Source organism: Hemicordylus capensis, chromosome 1 (assembly GCF_027244095.1).
Source record: "Hemicordylus capensis ecotype Gifberg chromosome 1, rHemCap1.1.pri, whole genome shotgun sequence".
Lineage (NCBI taxonomy): Eukaryota > Metazoa > Chordata > Lepidosauria > Squamata > Cordylidae > Hemicordylus > Hemicordylus capensis.
The window spans coordinates 204,135,190-204,158,003 of record NC_069657.1 but is presented as its reverse complement, the minus strand read 5'-3'; the positions used below and the strand labels follow the sequence as shown (position 1 = coordinate 204,158,003).

Below are 22,814 nucleotides of genomic sequence, written 5' to 3'. Positions count from 1 at the left end.
TATTATGGTCGATAGTATTGAAAGCTGCCGAGAGGTCCAAAAGGACCAGCAGAGTCACACTTCCTCTGTCAATTCCCAATTTGAGGCCATCCATCAGGCTGACCAAGGCAGTCTCCACCCCATAGCCTCCCCGAAAGCCAGTTTGAAATGGGTCTAGATAATCAGTTTCCTCCACGACCGCCTGGAGCTGAGAGGCCACCACCCTCTCAATTACCTTGCCCAGTCATGGGAGGTTGGAGACAGGCTTATAGTTGCTCAACTCTGAGGGATCTAATGCAGGCTTCTTTAGAAAAGGTCTAATTATTGCCTCCTTAAGACAAGGAGGCATCCTGTCCTCCCTCAGAGAAGCATTTATGATTTCTACCAGGCCTCCTACAACAACCTCTCTGCTAGATAGAACAAGCCATGTTGGCCAAGGGTCAAGAGAACAAGTGGTAGGCCTCACTGTTCCAAGCAGCTTGTCTACATCCTCAAGAGTCACAAACTGAAACAGATCCAGTCATACCACATAAGAGGAGTTGCTGGACACCTCCAATTCAGACATCAAATTAATTGTGGAGTCTCCATCTAAGTTGGCCCGAATCAAAGAGATTTTATCTGCAAAAAATTCTTTAAACACATCACAGCGGGTAACTGGTGGCTCCAAATTCTGATTCAAGGAGGAGGGGCATACTAGCCCCCTCACAACCCTGAACAACTCCGCTGGATGTGAACTCGCAGATGCAATACGGGCAGAAAAGAACCGCTTCTTTGCCGCTTGTATTGCCTGAGTACAGATCTTTAAATGTGCTCTATGTCGTAATCTGTTGGATTCGAGTCGAGTCTTTCTCCACTTGTGCTCCAGTTGCCTACCTTGCCACTTTTGCCCCCGTAGATCTTCCGTATACCAAGGGGCCAGTTTTGAAATGGGTCAGAGGGGACGCTTAGGAGCAATCATGTCTACTGCCCTGGTGAGCATGTTGTTCCAGTTCTCCACCAGGGCATCAACAGGATCACCAGCAAAGCATTGCATTAAATCCCTACAAGGCTTCTTGGAATCTTATTGGGTCCAATAACCTCTTCAGGCGGACCATTCTAATAGGCCCCTTGCCCCTGCGGAGGTGGAAAGTGGTTGTAAGCCAAACCTTAACCAGATGGTGGTCCGTGCATGACAGTGGGGAAATCACAGGAGTCCCCACCCACGGAACACCACCCTGATCAGAGTAAAAGACCAGATCAAGCATGTGACCTGCAGTGCGCGTCAGTCCAGAGACCAATTGGGATAGGCCCATATTTATCATGGCCGCTATGAACCCCTGAGCTGCCCTGGACAAATTGGTCCCGAAATGCACATTAAAGTCCCTCTGCACCCAAAGTCTGGGAGACTCCAACACAAGTTCTGTGACCAAGTCCGTGAGCTCAGTAAAGGATTCTGTTGGGCAGTGGGGTGATCGGTACACCAACAGAGGTCCCATCTATCCCTGGTCCCCAAACTTAAGTACACACATTCAATATGGTCTGATACCCTAACAGGGACCCTGGTAAGGGAGATGTTATCTTTATAGACCACTGCCACTCCACATCCCCGCCCACGTCCCCTCACCTGCTCCTCTACAGAATACCCTGGAGGAAGAACTGCCCAGAGATGAAAGTTTGGGGTGGTGTACAAATTTGATAGATAGATAGATAGATAGATAGATAGACAGACAGATAGATAGATAGATAAGAAGCTGGGACCAGACTGGGCCACTAGCCTCCCCCAACCAAGTCTCAGTAATACATACCAGGTCAGCCCCTTCATCCATGATCAAATCATGGATGAGTTCAGGTTTATTTTGGACTGACCTGGCATTGCAGAGGAGCAGGGTAAGACTATGTGGGTTGTTGGCAGTGCTCCCCGAAGTCACAGAGCTGGCAGGACAGCCAGAGGGGGAGACAGCTATTAAATTTCTGACTACCCTTCCCCTAGAACGGCCTGCCAACGTTACTTCTTCTATTCCCCACCACCACTGGAATAGCTGCCCCACATTCAATGAAGGTGCCCTGCCTTTGTTGAATGAAATTAATATTTGAAAGTGTCATTGAGTCCAATAAGCATTAAACAAGCATTTAATTCCCTCCCCAGCAGAACACCTAATCAATTTGGTCTAAACCATACTTTCCTCCACCCTTCCTGGCCAAAGAAACAAAGAAAACATAATTGGGCACAATTCAGCCAAAGTTAATAACTTTAAAATCTCATCTGTTGTAATACGAGAACTTAAGCAAATATTTAGAATCCCATTGAAATAAATGGAAGTTAAACATATGCATGCTTTTAGCTGGCTCATGAACTTTTCTTTGTTTCTTCTTTTTTCTTTTTGAAGTATAGTTTAAACCCATTTTATTGTAGCCTATTGTATGCAGATGGTTCACCAAGATTTTTTGCTTGGTGACAAAACCAGTTCAACTTCAGTATTCTCAGCCTTTGCTTTAAGAAGTGCTAGGCTGTAATGACTCACCAGTTTTTTGGAAATATGGCAGGACTTTTAGGGTTAGATTTGCTAGCATGGACAGTCTAAATGAAAAAGACGTCTGGCTAAAGAGTTTAAAGAAGAAATGTGCACTCTTCCTTACCAGCACTGGAATTTTGTTGAAATAAAGACCTTTAGGGAGCTGGAAATGGAGGGTGGCTTGATGGGCATCATCACCAGCATTATACAATGTGACATCTAACATGATTGTTTTCATACTTCCAACTGCAAGATAAGATTTCTTTTCATGTGGCCTATATGAAAGGAATATGTGGCTTTAATTTACATTTTGACAATTAATACATACATACAGAAAATAACTCAAGCACAGAATCGTTCTTCTCATTTTCTTCTAGGCTTAAAACACACACACACACACACACACACACACACACACACACACACACCCTCTCTATAGGTCCATCAGAAGAACCAGAATTTGCTCCTAACACTGGTGTCTACATAAAAGAACAAGCAACCTGACAACACAAGATTACCTTCAGTTTGTACTGTTTGTGTGTTAAGAAAAACACCTCCCTATAAGAATGTGATTTTAAAAAAATCCTCCTTTTTGGGTCATCCTGAATGGACACAAACCATTTGCCAAATGGCAACTTGCCATGACATCATGACATGTAGTGGTACTCTTATGCCTGGACTTTGAGGCCAAAGTCCTGGGCTTCCAAACCTGCTGGGGACCCCAAAATCCTCTTTAGTCTGTCCCGTGTGGTAGGGTCACTGCTGGCCTGCACTGTGCTGGGTGGCTGAGTGTAATTATGACCTGTGCCAGGTGCTTTAGAGACATAGGGGGGAGTGGGGAAAGAAAAATGTGGGATGGGAATATGTTAAGTTGAATGTTGAAAAGTTTTTGCTACTACATATTGGCATAAATATACCCCACGTGTTAAAAATACTGTGTTTGTCATGGGGTGTATGTGTGTGTGTGATGCTTAACTTGCGGGGGGAGGGGGGACGGCACTCCAAAAGCCTTTAGATTCAGCCTCCAAAATTACCTAAGTGTACTTCTGGCAGCACCTCCTCTTGGGAGGCTGATTGTCTGAACCCAAATGATCCAAATACTATGAAGTGAGCTCTCTCACTCCGGGACAGCTTTGTCATTTTCATCATTTTGCCAAATGGTAAGGAGGACTTAATGACACAAAAGATGTAGATGTGTAGTAGAGTAAGAGAGGAGGGCTGGTCTTGTGGTAGCAAGCATGACCTGTCCCCTTAGCTAAGTAGGCTCCACCCTGGTTGCATCTGAATGGGAGACTTGATGTGTGAGCATTGCAAGATATTCCCCTTAGGGGATGGAGCCGCTCTGTGAAGAGCAGAAGGTTCCAAGTTCTCTCCCTGGCTTCTCCAAGATAGGGCTGAGAGAGACGCCTGCCTGCAACCTTGGAGAAGCCACTGCCAGTCTGCATAGATAATACTGAGCAAGATGGACGTATGACTCAGTATATGGCAGCTTCCTATGTTCCTCGAGTATGTAACAGAATAGTCATCTGTATGCACTCACTAAGCCTAAACTGACAAACTGTGCTGGGATAACTACTCTCACTCCGGAATAGTTTCATTAACTGTATCATCCTGTCAACAAGTAAGAAGCATGGACTCTATAGAATTCTGTCAAACAGTGAGAGAATGTTATCATTCTTCATCTGAGAGAAAGAGAGAATGCAAATGCAAGGGAGAGAGAAGATTCTCCTTACCATATAGGAAGATAATGGAGACCACCAGTTTACCCAGTGGTTACATTTACACTGTGGCAACTTAAGTCTGACAAATGGTTGTCTTTATTCCCTCTCAGTCTCTGCCCAACTGCCTACACTTTTGATCTTTCTCACTTTCTTCAAGCATCCCAGCTGTAGTATTTGTGCTTGGGTGAAATCATTTGGTCAGCTATTGTTAACAATGAAAGCCTTCTTTGACTGCTATTTTAATTTCCACTATTTTAACACCTAGCTAAATGCGTATTTGTTTAATGCTGCTTTTATATCACCTCATGCAGCGTATGTACCTCTTGCCTTTAACTTTCAGTCAAGGTTAATATAAAAGAAGACTCATGCACATGAGTGAACATGTCTCTCTTATGTTCCACCTAGTGCTTCTTAATCATGTTAACAAGCAAGGATACCTAAGAGGATTTAAAAGTAAACTTCAGTTTGACATTAAAGTTTAATTAAGACTTGCAGAAGAGCTGCCTCGAAATAGACATTTATCAAATATTCTGGCTGGAGACCAACGCATTAGTCACTGAACACCTTGGGGAGATAAGTTGGCACTTAGACAGGCAGCAGAAGGTAAAAGCACTACATAAGCAGCTAAGTTCCAAATTAAAGAGAGAAATGCAAATGTTAACATTTCAGTGGCTGGATCTTGGGTTTAGTACTGAATGCTCTAAAGTTTTCCCTTCACATTTAAATAATTGGTGTTCTTCTCTTTCCTGCTGTACATTTTGCTTTGTTAACAGGGTGCCATATAGTGGAGGAAGGTCACCAATGTGGAGTGTATATACCATACATGCATATAATAAATCACTAGGTGTGCCTCTGGGAATATGAGAAAGCTGAACTAAAGTTTTCACTTGTAATCACAGTTTATTCATTCATTCATTCATTTGCATATAATGCTCATTTGGAATGTGAGTAGCTAATGGCAACTTAAGTTATTTGAAAGCAAGGTAGAAATCATAGGTATATAGCATAGGAGTCACAACCACCAATTTCTACTTTTCCTAATTTAAGGTTCATTTATCAGCTTTCTGTACTTAAAAAAGATAATGCTGTTTCTGGACCAGAATATAGTCTGTCCAAAGTATACAAGTTAGTGCTTCATAGAGGACACTGGGGTGTATCCTAAGTTTTTCTTTGTGAATAGCAGGCACTTTTGGTCATGCAGAGGAGGGGTTGGGGGGAAGGCAATTTCACCCAGTCTCCCCTTCCCCCTTCAGGCTTCCGCACCTCTGGAAAATTGGCTCCTGAGGGTTGAGGGATCCTCCAGAGCAGGATGGTAAACACACTTTGGATCCTACTCGATCAGTGCAGACCAAAGCTGAACTAATGGGTCTACTGCCTTCAGTTTGCTTCCTAAGCAAGCCAGAGAGCTAAGAAATGAAATATTTGCAGTATGCGATCACGCTACATAACCCCAAAGCTCCGCTCCAACTGTAAGAGCACAGGAAGGCCAATGAGCCACTTCTCAGACAGCACAGGGGGCACAAACTCACATATTGATTTGTATGCACTCATGCTCCTGGGTATGGGATCTTCAGTACAAGTATTAATCTCCCCTGCCCATATGGAGTTCCCCATTTGTTTGTATGGAAGGAGCAGATCCGTGTACTGTACATATTTTGTTATGGCCATGGATTATTCCACACACATGTTGAATGGAAATGCCCACATGGCCAGGTGTTCCATGAGTGAACTCTAGGATACACAGTGGACTCTGGAATAGGACATCTACATCTCTTGCTAGCTTTTAGTCAGATTAGAGAACAAACCTCAGAAGACCTAACATCATAATTCCCATTTGTCCCTTGTGACTAATGTCCAACTTCAAATCCACTTACAGCCACCATTATTTTTCATTGACTCATTATTCACCATTTTGACTTAAAGGTTTACATCTGTTATTCAAACATCAGCTCCCAAACTGGTGTTCAGATTATGGCAGAGCAACCTTATTTCATATACCTACTTTTAATAACTGAGTGTAGAATTTTATTCAACCAACAGTGGCCAGGACCTAAAAGCAGGACATAGTTCCTAGGGAATTTGCTTGCTCCATTACCATTGGAACTCCATAGATCTCAAGAAAGCCTAGTCCCAAGAGGGGACTTTCTCCCTAGTAAGTGTACACATTATAACAGATTTAGTTTATTTTCCAAACAGAATGCATATATCACACCACTGAATCTCTTCTAAAGGCAACTGATGATCTATACATGCAGATAATTTTTGATAATTCTGATAAACAGGTCAATTCATAGAGCATATTCAGGCTTTTCCAATAACACAGAAACAACATTCTACTTACGGCAGGAATCCAAGTTTTCCAGTAATTTGCAAGTTAGCAGAACAATTTTCTTGAGAGCAAAATCTTGAAAATACAAACTGTGAAAGGACCAACCAAAAAATAATCTGCGGTTAAATACGGTATCATATACCTGCATCCAAATACAACTGATTTCACTATGTGCTCATAACTCTTAATTCAAGGAGAATTTCACTGGTGGATCCTTGCTCCTTTGTCTCACTTGGTCTCCCTTCCTCTCTGAACAAGAATCTCGTACCAACTCCTATAAACGACACCAAACTATGGGATCAGAGAAAGAAGGCTCTTACTATGCAGTGTCTAAGTACACACCTCAAAAAGTGCCTTATTAGTGTAAGGAGACATCAACATCACCTTTTGTTCAAAGCATTCTTCTTAGAATTTATAGTGGGCTGATTTTAACTAGCTAGAGCATCACAAGACATGAAGCAGGGTTCAGAAGACACCCTGGTTCAAGTCCTAGGATCATTGTTCATTTAGCTTAGCAAGGCTTGCCACCAGCACCAACAGTTCATGTTATTGCATACTTTTAGTCAACCTGTATAAAAAGTGTATAGAACTACTGGATGATGACACTTGAATCCTTCTATAATATGAAACAGCTTCCAAAGCAAAGTGGCAACAGCAAAAGCTAAACTGTTTTGCCACTCAGTCAGGAAGCTAGCATAGAAAATTGTCAAACTAAACTCATATCTATGGGAGGTGTTCTGCTTCAAAGAAAACAAGGATTCTCCATCATTCTCAATGGACAGAATTCAAGACTCCATACGGTTTCAATAAATAGGACTTCAGTTTAAAAATGAAAAAGGGCAAAAGGGCACTTTTTAAAGTGGTGGCTATCTGACATTTAGCAGGGGGGCAGCAACTAGGTATGTGTGTTGGAATCTCCAACTCCAACAAAAATGTACCAAATCCCGCCAGTTCCTCATGGAGCCAGCTCCACATAGCACCTGCCATTTCCAGTGCAGGAGTATATTTGTTGCCAGAAGAGAGGCTATGGGGACACCAGGAAGGCACAAAGGAAATACTGGGAAGGTTGCTGGGACATCTAGGAACTGCAGTTCCTATCAGCACTTTCCCCATGGAGGAAAATAATAACAGTTCCCAGATTTCCCCACTTACTTTCCTGGGATTCCCACAGCCTCCGGTTCCAGTGAAAAGCCCACCACAGCACCAGAAACAGCAAGTAGTGCACAGACCTGGTAATGCCAGGAGTGCTCGATGCCAGAGGCGGGGGGAAATTGTAGGTTTTGTTGGAATCAGAGTCTACAGGCCTAACAACAACTGTTGTTATTCAATCCAGCATAGCACCTCTTCCAGTGGCTGTTTCTGGTAACTGCCCTGTGTTTCTTGTGAAACTGTGAGCCCCCTTGCAACAAGGAATAATCTTCTCATTCCTTTTGTTACATAAATTTCATCCCTGCTGAAATAAGAGCATCTCCTTCTCTGTTTGCTTTTAGGAAGACCCTGAAGACATACCTGTTTCCCCAGGCCTTCAACTGAGACTCAATTTTTCAAAATTTTAATGTGTTATTAATGTGTTTTTATCTATTATGATTTTAACTTTTATGAATTTTAAATGTGTTATGTTTTGTGTTTTAATTCTGTACACTGCCTAGAGATTTTTATTCTAGGCGGTATATAAATTCAATCAATCAATCAATGAATAAATAAATCACTTTGAAAACGTTGTTACTGGGAAAAAATATAATATTCTTCATAATACATAAACATTACCACCACCACAGTTTGGTGCAAGCAGGGCTGTCACATATACTAGCGGAATGCATTCTGTACTTCAACTATGGTAACTGCATACCCTTGTGCACTACTACAGCATATAACTGTTTCAGAACTACCACCACACTGGTAAGAGCACAGTTATTGTTGTCCTCAAACAGCAGAATTAACAGGGTGCCTGATGTTCTGCACAGTGTGGACCCTTCCACACTCCTGTGCATGTCTAACACACCACCTGTGGTGTTGCAGATCAGGGCTGGTGCACTTCTACTTACAACTGGGTGCTATGTCCACAGCATTGCACAACTGTGATCACATACACAATAAAGCACTGCAGGTGGTTTAGGAGGGCCTGTACCATCCATGTTTCAATCTGTAGAATGTCAGCAATAATTTAGCCTAAGTGGTATACATGGTGCAAGCTACTTAAATCGGATCTTCTCAAAATTTAGTCTTTATCACTCCAGTTCATCTGCTATACAAAACCGGCAATCATGTTGGAGATTTTATTTATTTAAATATTGTTTATTTAGTAAAAAGAGATGGGAATGAACAACATGTTCTCCACATATATCCAAACAAGACTTCTAGGCCCTTGTTCCTGATGTCCTTTTACTCTATGTACATTTAGATTAATTCCTATAAAGTATCCTCATTAAAACTGATCCATAGACAGACATCCTTGGGTTATAATGCTTCAGGGACAAATATTTCATATTGTTACACAAACAGTCTTACCTTGCTGCGAACAACATTATTGTCTTTTCTTTGCTGAAGAACCGGTTGGAGTGGTGGGAGCTCTTCTCCAATATTTTTGGTGAAAACATGATGTCCAAGCTGATAGGTGGCTTCAATATGTATAGGAGTCAGGATATCCCTTACATTTTTCTATGAAAATTGTAAACCAGATGAGTTAATTATATTTTTAAGACAGACATATGTCAAAAGAAAATCCTGCCTTATATGACAGCGAATCTTAACAGTCACAATCTGAAAGTAAGCAGCAAGTTATCGACAACTACAGGTGTACAAGGTAGCTCCAAGACACATAAACACTTGTGCTGTGTCTGATAGGGCCTAACCCAAATGTATCCAATACAAGGATGTCTTATATACCTTGTATTAGATTAAATTGGACTGGGGGGGTAGGATTTCTTCTTTTCTTGAAAAAGCTGCTGCCTCAATAGGCAGCAGCAGAGTTTAGAAATTCCACTTTCCTTCCACAGTTTGACCATAATGCTCAGGGGAAAGAAACAATATCATGGCATTGGCTGACATCCTGCCTAACAAAGCATGCACGCTTCAATGGACTGCAGGGACATGAAAAAAGTCTTCATGCAAGTCCCCCAATCCTACGTGTGTGCTGTTGTGCGCAGGAGCCCTTAGAGTCCAAAGCACTCTTGTGCTTTGGAAGAGCACTGCAAGATCAGAAAAATATTGCTGAGGATCAGAGATGCGATTTCAATCTTGCAGAGCTCCCCACACTCTGGATTCTTAAGGACTCTTGAACAACAGTGCACGTGCAGGGGGACGGCACAAGGTCTAGGGGTGTGCACGGACTGGTTTGTGGTCAAATCAGCCTGCTGTGAACTGGACGGTTCAAGTGGTTCATCAGTTCGAATGCATAGCTGGGCGGTCTGACGAACTGGTTCTTAGAAAGGCGGTTCGTGCACACCCCAGCAAGGACTCCCATCATGAAGTCTGCATGCAACTCCCATTGTTGGATGGACTCCCAAGGACTCCCATCGTTGAAGTTTGCATGCTTTATTAAGTGGGATGTCAGCCACTGGGCATTACTGGGGGGAGCAGGGGAGGCCACCCCCTGCACCAGGGAAGATAGTGAAGTTTTTACACACTGCTGCTGCCTAAGAAAAAAGAAGAGGCCACAGGCTGCCAGCAGGTAAGGCCACCAATACATCAGCTCACGCTGATAGTACACTATGCTATCAGTTTGATTTGATGTGGGCATCCCTTGGTTCATTGCTGAACTGATGCACTTGATCTAAATAGGATTGGATTAGATTCTGATCACTGAAGTGATGCACAGCCCTAATGAACACAGAATCTTTCAACGTACAAATTAAGAACCATTTTCAATTCCCTTATATATAAACAGGTTTATGATTGCTCTTGAGTTCATCTGATTATTTTTTAAAAGTTGTTGTTATTAAATCCTGCTGCCTGGGCAAAGAGGCACCTTGTCTGCCTCTTTGAAGATGAATCTTTGAAACCAAAGCCCAATTCTCAAGCAAGCTGCTTGTGAAAACAGATCAGCTTGAAGCATTGAATAGTAAAGCTGATTAAATTGTGCCCTGGAAGTGTGAGATAGACAGCCACGGACTGTCCCTCTGCATGTCCCCTGCTTTAATTCTTATCTACATTTTGCTTTAACCAATTTGTATGTCACCTAATTTTTCACAAGGCCTTCCCTGCATATGCCATATATTACTTCTATTACAGCAACTAGCTATTACCATTTTCTCTATTATTTTCTCAGATATTGAAAATGCACATGATCTAATGTAACAATTATGCTCAACAGATATTCACATTTATTTCACTTTAACAGCATCATGGAAGTCCAAAAATCATGAAGGAAGGGATGCTTGCTATATTCTTAATTTTATTTATTTAAAATATTAAAAAACTGCCCTTCCAGTGCAATACTGCTTGAGGCAGCTTGAGGCAGTAAATAAAACTCAGTTAAAACCAATTAAAAACCCACTAGAACAGACAACAACAAATTTCAAAGCTTGTCAAAAATATAATTCTAAAAGGATATTAAATTTTAAAGCATATTGATATCCTAAAGCCTGCACTCCGATACCACCTATTAACATTTGACACTAGTATCATAATTATCCTACAAGAAAACAGGAGATATGAAGCTGCCTTATATGGAGTCAGACCATTGATCTATCTTGCCCTGCACTGTCTACAATTACTGGCAGCAGCGTGGCTGGGTCATGACCTGGCCACACAGAGGCCCATTGTGCACGTGCAGTGGCCTCCAAAATGGCCACTGCGACAAGGGAAAGGGCCGGAAAAGGGCCAAAGACCACCTGAACTGGACAATTTAAAGCATAATGGAGGCTGGCGGGGGTGGGGGACTCTGTGGACCTCTGTGGCCTCGGAGAAGCCCCCCAGAGGAGGTAAGTACCAAAAAAAAAAAAGCTCATGAACCCCCGCTGAAGACCAGCAGGGTTCGGTCCAATGTCAAGTCAATCAAACCGAGCCAGTTTGACTTAGAACTGGTTCAGATTCGAACGTGTTTGCACATCTTTAATCTACTGACTTTAATTCTGGGGAACATTTCAGTCCGTTTGAATTAAACATGAATCTGCTTCATTGCTAATCTTTCTATTTGGACCATGTTCCTATGCCTTTAACAGCAGCACTATCTACAGACATTAACATACAATTATCATGGGTATAATACTCACCACCATATCATGCAACACTTCACCTACTGATTTCTGCAAATCATATGCTGTTAAAGGCACAGGAGTAATCTAGGCCAAGCCCACTTTCTTCTGACAATTCTTTCCTTTTACTGTTAATGTCTTGGAATCAACCATTTCACCCCAACAACTACCCTGTTTAAGACAGAGAACACATTACCCTCATGGATGCTTGGTGAGTCCTGCAAGTAACATTGTTGCTGTAAATCGCGATGCTGCCAGATATTGTTTCAGATGTTCCATTAGAAGAAAAATAAAACCTAGCAACAGCATCTGAACTCCTGCTAACATCCAGGCTTAGATTATAAAGTAATACTAAAGGGGGAAAGAGAGAGAGAGAGGGAGATAATGTAAGAGGAAGGGTTTAGAAAATAACTTTAGAGATGATTCCATGCACATTATGTCGCCGATGGGTAATTTACTACATTATTTCTTAAAGTGCCAATCACAATGATGTCACTCTTGAATCATTCTAAATATTATAGGATACTTTTTTGGAATGGCAACATTTCCCTGATGTCATTTTTCTGCTTTTTCATCTCCAGTACATAACTTTTTCGTCTCCAGTACATCTCAATACTCTTAATGTGATGAAAGAAGAAGAGGTGTTTGTTTTTAAAGTGTCTTTTTGCATTCAGTTTACAGAGGTGAGAATATTACAATGCCTTTCTTAATAATACACAATGCTCCTCATTTCTTATACAATATCACCTTATACTGGATTTTTTTTCTCCCTATGGTGAAAACATGAGTGTTGAAATTAAAAGGTGGATGCTGCCTAGTAATTATAATGCCATGGGAGCACTAAGAATACCACTAATCAGCTGACAAGTACATGATTTTTGACACTTTTTTCAGTAAGTAAAGGTTGAATCTGCCACCCAATAATTATAATCGGGATAGATTATGTGGTAACACTTCTCGAATGAGTCACATCACGATCATACATGTTATCTTGTAGGCAGATTTTGTCCTGCATTTTTCGAAGTCAGTCTCTCTGTCTGTACTGATCTGACAAGGGTCTCAAGAAGAAAATTTAGAGAGAACGAAATAGTGTGTTTTCTTGATGACTCAGGGATAGGATGGGCTATAAGTAAGTAATACACTAGCATAACACCAGAGGTCATACCAAGTAGATGGCATTGAAGGAACGTCAGACCAGTTTCAGGTGGATTTGGTGTAACCATTGCCTGTTTCAACTTGCTTCAGGATCATAACAATTCATCGATGATGTATGCTACTGGATAATTAGGTAGAATGTTTGTACTTATATCTGAATTCCTGCCACTGTTAAGAAAAGATTCTGCCAAACATTATTGAAGCACAATTTGAAAACTGAATCCAATGGGCTTATAATGCTTGCCTCCAATATGAGACAAACACTGAAACCCCAAATGTTTCTCTGGCTCTGATTTTAATGTGATGTAAACCCTGCTCTTTGAATCCTAACCATCTACCACTCATCCAAGGCCCCTTCCATGCTTTATTTTTTATTCTTCCAATGGAGGCAACAGGAGAATGGAGAAATGTCTCTCTCCCCTTTCTTTCTCTGATGTCTGGAACAATGCATGTCAGGGACAGGAAATACGGGACACTGTAGTTTTTCCAGCACTACTGATCTATGCCAGCAGCATTGGAAAAATACAGTTCCAAACTCTCCTTGTGTCTGGCATGCAGTCATAGCAGTATGCCAGGCAGTGGAATGAGGGAGAAAGATGACCTTCCATTCTCCTGCTGCAGTGGGAGCAGCAAGAAATAGGTAGGTGGGGTGTGTGTGTGAGTGTGAGTGAAGGAGAGGGAGGCGCTGGGTGTTGCAGAAAGGATCAGAGCCTGCCATTCTCCCAGTGCCATGATCAGAGGTGCAAGAGGGTCTGAAACAGGCTCAGAAATGGATTTGAAAGAAGAGAGCTATTTTCCAGCTTCATTCTTTCAAAGCCCACCTCGGGGCCTGAATGGGGATGGTGGTGCTGACTCTTAGAGTGAACTCACCATGCTTGAAGCGGAGACAAGTCCCCTGATCAGGATTCAGCAGTGGTCAGTGAGCTGGAGAGGCAGGACAGGGAGAGCAGAGAGAGAGCAGCTGCCCAACTGGTGCCTCCTCCCGCAGGGGCCGAGGGATACTCCCCAACCACACACACCTTGTTCAATTATAGCTACACTCATGCTAGATAAAAATGGTACATTTGATCTTAAATATTATTTTGCTACCCAGTACAGATATGGTAGATGAACTGCCAGCACAATATTTTATCATACTGAAGACATGATAGTGCCTATGGGCTTCAGTTTGGTGGATTAGCAAGTAACAAGACCCATTGAACTGCCACATGGAAGACGTTTTTTAATGGACAAAATGATCCATGTATCCAGTCAACAAAGCACTGGGAAAGGACTTTGCGGCACTTAGCAAACCACTTACCAATATAGCCAGGGAGTGCTTGGCCACTGTAGGTAAAACAAAGCATCAGATTCACACACACAGCCGGTTGTCTATCCACCATACAGTCCATTACAGTTCGATTTACTGAGTCAGGATGTTTTAAGGATGCTTCAACAATCACTACGGCCTTTGTCCTGAAGAGTGAGAAGAATTCATGGTCACAAGATGTCCCCTTGCCATCCATGATGCTGTGCCTGCTTTTCTTTATCATTGGAGGCCATCATTTCTGTCAGGACAAACACTTAACACACCAAGTTTGGCACATTAATTCAGAAGAGTTCTTTGCTTGGAAAGTTTATGTGCGACAAACTTTTTGTGTGTGATGTATTCCTTAAATATTTCAGTATTGTACAGAATAAAGCTTAATGATTAGGTCCACAACTTAATAAGTAGTCTTATGAGGTCAGTAGCACATGGCATATTTCTTTTATTGTATCTCATAAGTTACCATTATGTCCCATTGTCTCCAAGGACCGAGACATGCATGACTCACCTGAGAAGCACAGCAGAATCTGACAGGAAAGCACCAACTGCTACATCTGTTTAAAAAGTTGCAGACCAATGACAATCATTAGACACCAGAAACCATATGGCATATTCACCTCTGGACTGTATTAAATCACTATTTGCACACTGTCAGTTAGAGGGGATATGCTGGAACATTAAGCCATATTTATCATTAGAACTTCCTAAACAGAATCACTGAGATGCCATTGTATTCCTTTTATTCCTATGCTATCACAATTATTAATATCATGATTAAGCTGCAGTTCAATGTCTACAGGAATTTTGAAACTTAAGATTAATTTAGAGTCATCCAACCAGAGAAGCATTTTTAAATGAGAATATTTATAGGGAAAAACCAATCTCCTCTTCAAATGTTAAGCAAAAAGGTCCAGACTGGAAATAATAGGCAAAAAATAGCAACAACTAAAAATTGGTGCTTTTCTGCCCAGTAATTTCAAACTTTTAGTGACACCTATGGATCAAAACTGCACCTTGCAGCCCAGTTCTAAGACCTAAAACGACACATTACATTGGAGTTCTACGTCTGGCAATTCCCACATAATAGGTTGCTTCAAAAGACAGTTGCATATGGGGGACAAATTTGGATTGAGGCCATGGCAGGAAGAGTGGGGAGAGGGGGTTCAACACTTGATGAACCTGATCCAAAAATCACATCCCTGGAGCTATTGGTTATGGAGGGGGAAACCTGTGGGTTAAAAAGCCTCTAATTTTTAGTTTTTGTGGCTGACAATTCTAGGGGGGCTATTTAGATGGGGTGCACAGTGTGGGAGGAAAGGGTTGCACCTCCTTGCCACCCCAGGCCAAATTAGGCCCCTGAGACTGTTTTTGGAAGAAAAAGGAATGTTAGGAGCTCCAAACTCAGCAGCTCCAATACATTCCTCCATTACTGGTTGCCTTGTTGAAGCATGTAGGAAGCAGGGATACAACAACCAATGATGAACATGCATCTGACATATGTAGATGCAGAGAGCCAGGGAGTAGGACCAGGAGACCCGAGTTCAAATCCCTTTCAGCCAAATACTTCCTGGGTGACTCTGAGCCAGCCACTTCTCTCTTAGCCGAACCTACTTCGCAGGGTTGTTGTGAGGAGAAACTTAAGTATGTAGTACACCGCTTTGGGCTCCTTGGAGGAAAAGCGGGATATAAAATGTAAAAAAATAGAAATAAATAGCAGCAAAATATCTTAAAAGATATTTTGCCAGTCATGTTGCAGACTATACATCTACACCACAGACTGAAACTGGTTAACAGTCAATTCCTCTTTCCCAAAATTCTGAGAACTGTAGATTATTATCTCTAGCAGAGAATTCGCACCAGAAAAAGAGGAGGATAGAGGCAAGCTATGGTTGCCAGGATTCTCCAGGATAAGATGTGACTGATGTAATATCAATATGAAGGTTTGTAGTACAAAATATGGCCAAACCTGTCAGAGGTTCCCAAACTGGGAGCCTCCAGATGTTACTGAACTACAGCTCCCATCATCCCCAGCCACAATAATTTGTAGCTGGGGCTGATGGGAGTTGTAGTTCAGGAACATCTGGAGGCTCCCAGTTTGGGAACCTCTGAGCTAAGTGCTTGCAGGTGTGTGCCTTGGTTGAAATGCAACAGCAGCTATGCCCGTGCAAAATCATAAACAAGACAATATGCAGGTGAACCATTGGTACCCCAGTGTCATAAGCAGTTATACTGGCACAAATGGACTACATGCAAGTTCAGATCTATACTACTTTAGTCTTCTTCAAAGCAGGATGGGATAGAAATGTGAAAGATAAGGGATAATTTGAGTTTTCGACAACCCCACTATCCTTCAAACATAGTGGAGTCTGGTGATGTCGAAATAAGAAAACGGAGAAGCAGATTTTAAGATGTGGCTCTGTTAGGAATCTTAATTTGGAAAAGGCAAAGCTCAAAAGCTTTATAAACCATAATTATAGAACATTTATTTATTTAACATATTTCTATACCGCCCCAAACCTGCATCTCTGGGCAGTTAACAATTAAAATAAGCATCTCTTACCATATCTATATGCCAAGTTGGTAGTGATAATGCCTATAAATGTCACCAACGCTGGCAGTATTTGGCTTGTTTAAGATTTGGTGTGACTTGTCAGATGTATGAGGGCTGTGATCCTATATATTTTCTTACCCAAGCAAATCTATTTAACTCAGCAAAACCTACTTCTCAGTAACCCTGTGTAGGAAAAGGCTGCATGTCAAAGCAATATGGAAATTAAATAAATTTTGACAAATACTGGAGGGAGAGAGAACACAAAAGAACAATGAGGCTAATCTCCTAAAACTGAAAATGAACACAAGGAATACAAAGTATTATAATGTACTTAAATTAGTTTACATATAAGCTGATCATTTAAAAACTGAACTTTAAAAACTAAATAGTTTTATTGTCTTGTTGATACTAGATTTGTTTTATTAGTTTTTATCCTGCACCAAATCTATGTTTTAGAGACGGGTTATTGTTAGTTGCAGGAGCACTGTTTGCTTTAAACAAAAACAAAAGAGAAGCAAATGCTTGATTCACCTGAATATCCGTTATTGTCTACATCAATCCTCCCAGATATGGATTGACCAAACATGCGTAAAGGGTTGCTGAACTGGCGTCCTTGTATTCTCTAAAAGTGAAAAGACAGGCCTGGTGTTTTTTAAAGAGCCCTAAAATTAGGGTTTTAGAAACACTTTTTTTTAAAAGGAGGATTAGTTGCTGCAAGTGATAAAAAACAGAAAATACTGGCTGACATGATGCGCAGCATTTCAGCAACACTGCAAAATGTGTCAGGCCTGCTGCAGACACAAAAGGCAGCCCTGACACTGTAAAGAACAAGTGGTTCATGAGCAGCACTGCTACAGTTATTCCCACTGCGGCAAATAGGAGTTCCCTGCAGCACTTCTGCTTGGGCAACCGCCCATTCTCTAGAGCATTGGAGCTGTCGTGTGTGTCTGCAGCAGACCTGACCCAGGTCGCAGTATCACCAAGATGCGATACATCATGCAAGCCACTACTTTTCAGCTTTCCCCCAAAATCCCTTACACTGGAAGATATGCAGCTGCTTTATGCAGGTTCACATTTTATATGGAGCTTCTTCTGTAGTTTAGCCCTAGCATCCTCCAGAACATTTCAAGAGACCCTGGTATATACCTCTTGGCTAATGTGCATCTTCATTAAAATATTAATGAATATTTTCATTCCCCTATTAAAATATTGCTGCTTCAAGCAAGCAATTGGGTTGCTTCTGCCATTGGGGTGATCTTGACCCCTGAAACTCAAAACCTAGTTTCATACTCAATACCATTTGTTTTTTGTACTTGTGCTATAAAGTCATTGAACATGTATGGATGAAGGCTGAAATGCTAACAGTCTCTCTCTCCCTGATAACTGAAGGGAATGAATTCATTCTTATTTTTGCCTTCTTCTTGGCTTTTCCTCATCCTACTTCTGGCTTGGTGCTCCAGTGGTTGTTCTGATGGCCACTTCCTTTGGGAAAATGTTGTCTGGTAATATCCCCAAACTGCCATCCTTTTGGGCAGGGATCATGTCACTTTCATGTTTAATGACTTGCTCCCTGTTATATTTAAATATTTGTTAGTTGTAGTGACAGCCAAGAGACTTACCTGTGAGAAGGCTGGTGAAATCCCATCGCTTCTGCCATTGTATATGTAAACTGCCCCTTCTAAATCATTTTCATGTGGAGCCCCAATGGCGACATCTGTAAAACAATTTAAATGGAAGATTAAAGTACTCACTGAATTAATTATCTATTCAGTGAATATAAGAACAGACAAACAAGATTCTCTCACTCATACCAGTTGGAAAGACAGTAAGACAGTTTCCCATTTCTGTTAATTGCCTCAGACCCCTAGGATGAAGTTACAAGCAGTTATGGGTTGATCTGCAAAGGCCACATCTTTACATAAGTGTGATATGCAGATTGGTCAACTCCCTCCTTTCAGTATAGGCATGCAAAGTGACATGAGTTTGGGGCAGTATAGAAATTTGTTAAATATATAAATAAAAGTGAAGACCAAGGAGTTTTTATTCCCAACCTTGGACAGGCAATACCTGCCACCCTAGCTCCAAGCACCAAATCAGACTTATGCTGGTCTTCAATCCTCATTGCCAACACACCTAATTATGTGTTGAGAATGCCCTTGTATTGTCAGTTCTGAGTCACTAAGCACTGGAGCTGTCAGGGTTGTCTCCCTTCTCCATTTCCTCTTAAATAAAACTTGGGTAAGCCTCCATTCCAACGCCTCAGAGTGTCCATCATTGTTACCACCTATGCATCTTATCTTCTCATCCATATCAAACCTGCCAGTTTGATGACATGGGAGGGCAGGAAGGCAACATTGGATAAAGGAGAGATGCTCTCTGGTGAGGGGAGATGCATTCTTAACAATAGGTTAAGATGCTATAGTTTTGTGTCTCATTTCATATTGGCCTGTTTTAGTGCTACATAAATTACTCAGAGACCCATGCACTTCTCCTAACCCCCTCTCACACAGGCCAGAGAAGGTGGCATTTGAAAGCTTTTGCTGGTTTGTTAACTACAGGTGATTACAGCCAGGTGATTGGTGGTTTGGTGAAGGACATATGGGTCAATCACACAGGACACCAGCACTGTGGGCTACTTCTCTTCTCATGCCAGTACCAGGGCTCCAACGGATGAAAGGCAGTGGCATAGACTGCATGATTACTTCCTTGTGCGTTGTGTAAAATGCAATTCCTGGCCGCCCTCACTGAGCAACAACTAAAGAGAATCGCTTAGGTGCCAAATCCCAAGAGATGTGTCTGGTAAAAGGAGGGAGGCAGTTTCTAGTGTGTAATCCGCAGAAACACCATCCTCTGGCAGTCTGTGCAAGCCAACAAGTTGTCACTTTCCACCAACACAACAGACTGTAGGCCACTGCATACAGGTCTAGCATTGCAGTGTATGCATCACACATGAACACGATCTCTCTCACCCGATTCGGCTGTGATGGCCAGTAAGTGACTAATAGCACGGTCTTGGCTGCGGTAGCCTAAAACAAATAGCATACCACCACACAAGGTGCAACACTCTACATTTAAGTTCTCTTCATTCTCCTTGCTGTTTCCCCTCCACACTAAACCATCCGCTATTGCTATCTTTATTTCCTTTCACCTTACAAACGACAGAGACAACGCCACATAGCTGTAGCTTCTTAAAAAAAAGTCTTCCCAATATATGTCATGGTAAACACCAGAAACTGTGAATTTTCTCACTTTTCCCACTAGCCTCTTATAATGTTAAGAATTCTAGCAAGTATAAATATTCATTGAGTTTTTGACATTTACCTTAACATTCTTCTTATAGCTCATTTATTTTACTTTCATTATTTCAATGTTATATAGTTATAAAATCTGAAAGTACGAATCAAATATGTTAAAAGAAGTATATAGTTCTTCTTTTAAAAGTTTAAAATGGGATGGGAGAGATTTTTAATAGAAACAGACCTCATATATCAGTCTGAGTCGGGGTGTGTGTGTATGTGTCCCAAAATGTGGTAGTAATTTTTACCCCCCCCACACACACACATTAAATTTTCTTACCTATGAAATAAATATTACTTTATACAGAAGCACGTATAAATAGCAGCCTAGCAAGTAAATTTAGCTGTCTGGTTCTTTAATGCACATGTAAACAAATCTAAAGATGGCAGAAACATTAAGGGCGGGAATTAAAATTATGTAAGTGATACTAAGCCTAAGGGATAGGATCAAATCAAAATGTACATTTTGTACATTTCTATACTGCCCCATACAAAGAGGTCCCTGGGCAGTTCTATATTACTCCGATCAAACTGCACTGTGGACATTCTGAGGCAAGATCAGGGAGGATAGAAACCTCCCATGCAGCAAGATATCCAGCTGAACCTGGTTTTTTAGGTTTTAGAAACGTTAAACAGAAAAGAAATTAAAGAGCCCACCGCAATCCTGAATGCTTCCAAGATTACAGGTCTGCTGCTAGTGGACTCTTTTCCACTAGAAAGGTTGGAGTCTAGAAACTGCGAATGATTTGCAATGGGGCAATTCCAAAGTAAGTGACTCTAAAAAAATTGCAACCACATTCCAAGTCTTCCACACTCATGCTGATATGTTTAAGCTTTACAATTATTATAGATAAAAATCCTTCCAATATATACTGATGTTTGAGGACTGAAGAAGATAGTAGTATCAGTGAATCTAAAAAGAAGGAAAATGTATTTGGTTTCAGATAATTCTGCCACTATTCTCTCTGGTATTCGGGAAGATCGTTCAGCCTTGTTTGTTTAGAATAAGATACTTATTGTCCTCTTAAAACTACTCTTAACAACTGATTAGAGTTTTGTGGTAGTCAGGGCATTTAAAAAGGAAATGAAGGCAACTGGTTTAAAGCAAACCAATATATTTTATATGCCTGGATAATTTTATTCGTGCAGGGAATTCAGAGACAAAAGAATAACGATCCTCACCATTACCGAAAGCATAACGATGGTTGTTTGAATAGCTAGAGCAAATGATCCAAGGAGAACGAGAATATGTTTTTTCACAATGCATCGAGCTTAAAAATAAGTAGGGGAAGGGTTACTCACAAAATAAGATTTCAGTCTCCAAATAAGCAGTACAGCACAAAGTAATGCAGACACTGAAAATATCTACTACGACTGTGCATCACAATGCATCGATATTGGTTCCGAAGCAATGCAAGCCCTATTAGGGCATTTTTCACTGGAAACAGTTCATATGAGAAATGCCTCCATTATCAATAATAGATTCAATGCAATCATATTGGCGTGTTTCAAATATTCTCTCTCTGTGTGTGTAGAAATAGGCTGCTTTCCAGCAGCTGCAGAATTTCAAAATGCCATCTTTCTTATTCTGGTGCTGCCTTACAATGCACTGGGAAAGAAAGCAGTGTCATTATGTTGCCTCCTTTTCCTGGCGCATTACTGGGCGGGGTGGGGGGTGGCGCAGAATAGCTGTAACAATTCAGTGCAGCCATTTCCCACCATCATGATGTTGCTTCCTTCCCTGATGCATTCTAGGCTGAGACAATGTAAGGAAAAATGCTGCCACACTGCCTTCTGGGCAGTGAATTCAGGACAGATGAATCTTTATTAAACGTAAGCCGCCCCTAACCCCATGTATAAGCCCAATGCAACCCAGGGAATCCCGATATCTGGTGCATGATTTGATCATAACCAGGATTGGGTCAATACCGATCCCAGTAATGATGGCCATGCACAGCCCTAATTATCCAAACTGTGTTTTTATCAAATCTGGCAAAACACTTTACAGTGCAACTCACAAACCAGGTTAATTGGCACTCTGATCCTAGCCACAGTACTTCAGAGTAAAGTCCCATTGATTTCTATGGTGTCCCCAGTAGGAATGTGTGGATGGGCCTGACCTCGAGCGGCCCAGGTTGAGGTCAAGCCAAACCTCCCAGGCCCAGGATTTTTTTTCCATGGTAGTCTTACCACCTCCGAGGCTTTGGAGGGTGCTGCGGGGGGGGGGGGGGGGGCGCTCTGGCTGTTCCTTCTCCGCCTGCCAGCCACAGGCCTCCCACAGGCCATTTCAGCCCTCTCTGAACTCATGGTGGCCATTTTGGAGGCCGCTGCACATGTACATGGGCCATTTGCATGGTTGGGTGACTTTAGCGACTGTCCCTATCCATCCACAACACAGCATCCCTTCAGTGGCTGTTGCTGGTGTCTACTTCATGTTTCTTCTTTTTAGACTGTGAGCCATGTTGGAACAGTGAACCACTTTATTTCTTTTTCTATGTAAATCATGTTGAGAACATTATTTGTTGTTGTTGAAATGTGGAATATAAATGATAATACTAACAGATCAAAATAAAGGCACATCCCTCTTCTGGTTAGGTCAGATTAGGACCATGTTATAAAATTTCAGATGTAAAAAATTACAAAAAACTTCCACCTGGTAACTTTACCCCACAAAAAGAACCAAGGATTTTTCTTGTCCCTGTGCTCATTAAGTACTTGTCTTCCATACCGTACTCTGGGCTTATGATTATTTGAAAATATACATGCAAGCGCTTCTTTGTTGCTTATGGG

At 41.5% G+C, this 22,814-nt stretch overlaps 1 protein-coding gene across 2 annotated transcripts in view; it reads right to left on the bottom strand.

Annotated features, from left to right (window-relative positions):
* The window catches only part of ITGA4 (integrin subunit alpha 4), an 80,112-nt gene that overhangs the window by 26,225 nt on the left and 31,073 nt on the right, over window positions 1-22,814 (bottom strand). For both annotated transcript variants that reach the window (XM_053286201.1, XM_053286202.1), the window contains exons 11-18: window positions 18,348-18,442; window positions 17,260-17,350; window positions 14,686-14,731; window positions 14,172-14,326; window positions 11,913-12,067; window positions 9,030-9,179; window positions 6,534-6,610; window positions 2,596-2,746 (exon numbers count right to left, since the gene is read on the bottom strand). In XM_053286201.1, the coding sequence (XP_053142176.1) occupies window positions 2,596-2,746; window positions 6,534-6,610; window positions 9,030-9,179; window positions 11,913-12,067; window positions 14,172-14,326; window positions 14,686-14,731; window positions 17,260-17,350; window positions 18,348-18,442 (920 nt within the window). The remainder of the gene's footprint in view (window positions 1-2,595; window positions 2,747-6,533; window positions 6,611-9,029; window positions 9,180-11,912; window positions 12,068-14,171; window positions 14,327-14,685; window positions 14,732-17,259; window positions 17,351-18,347; window positions 18,443-22,814) is intronic.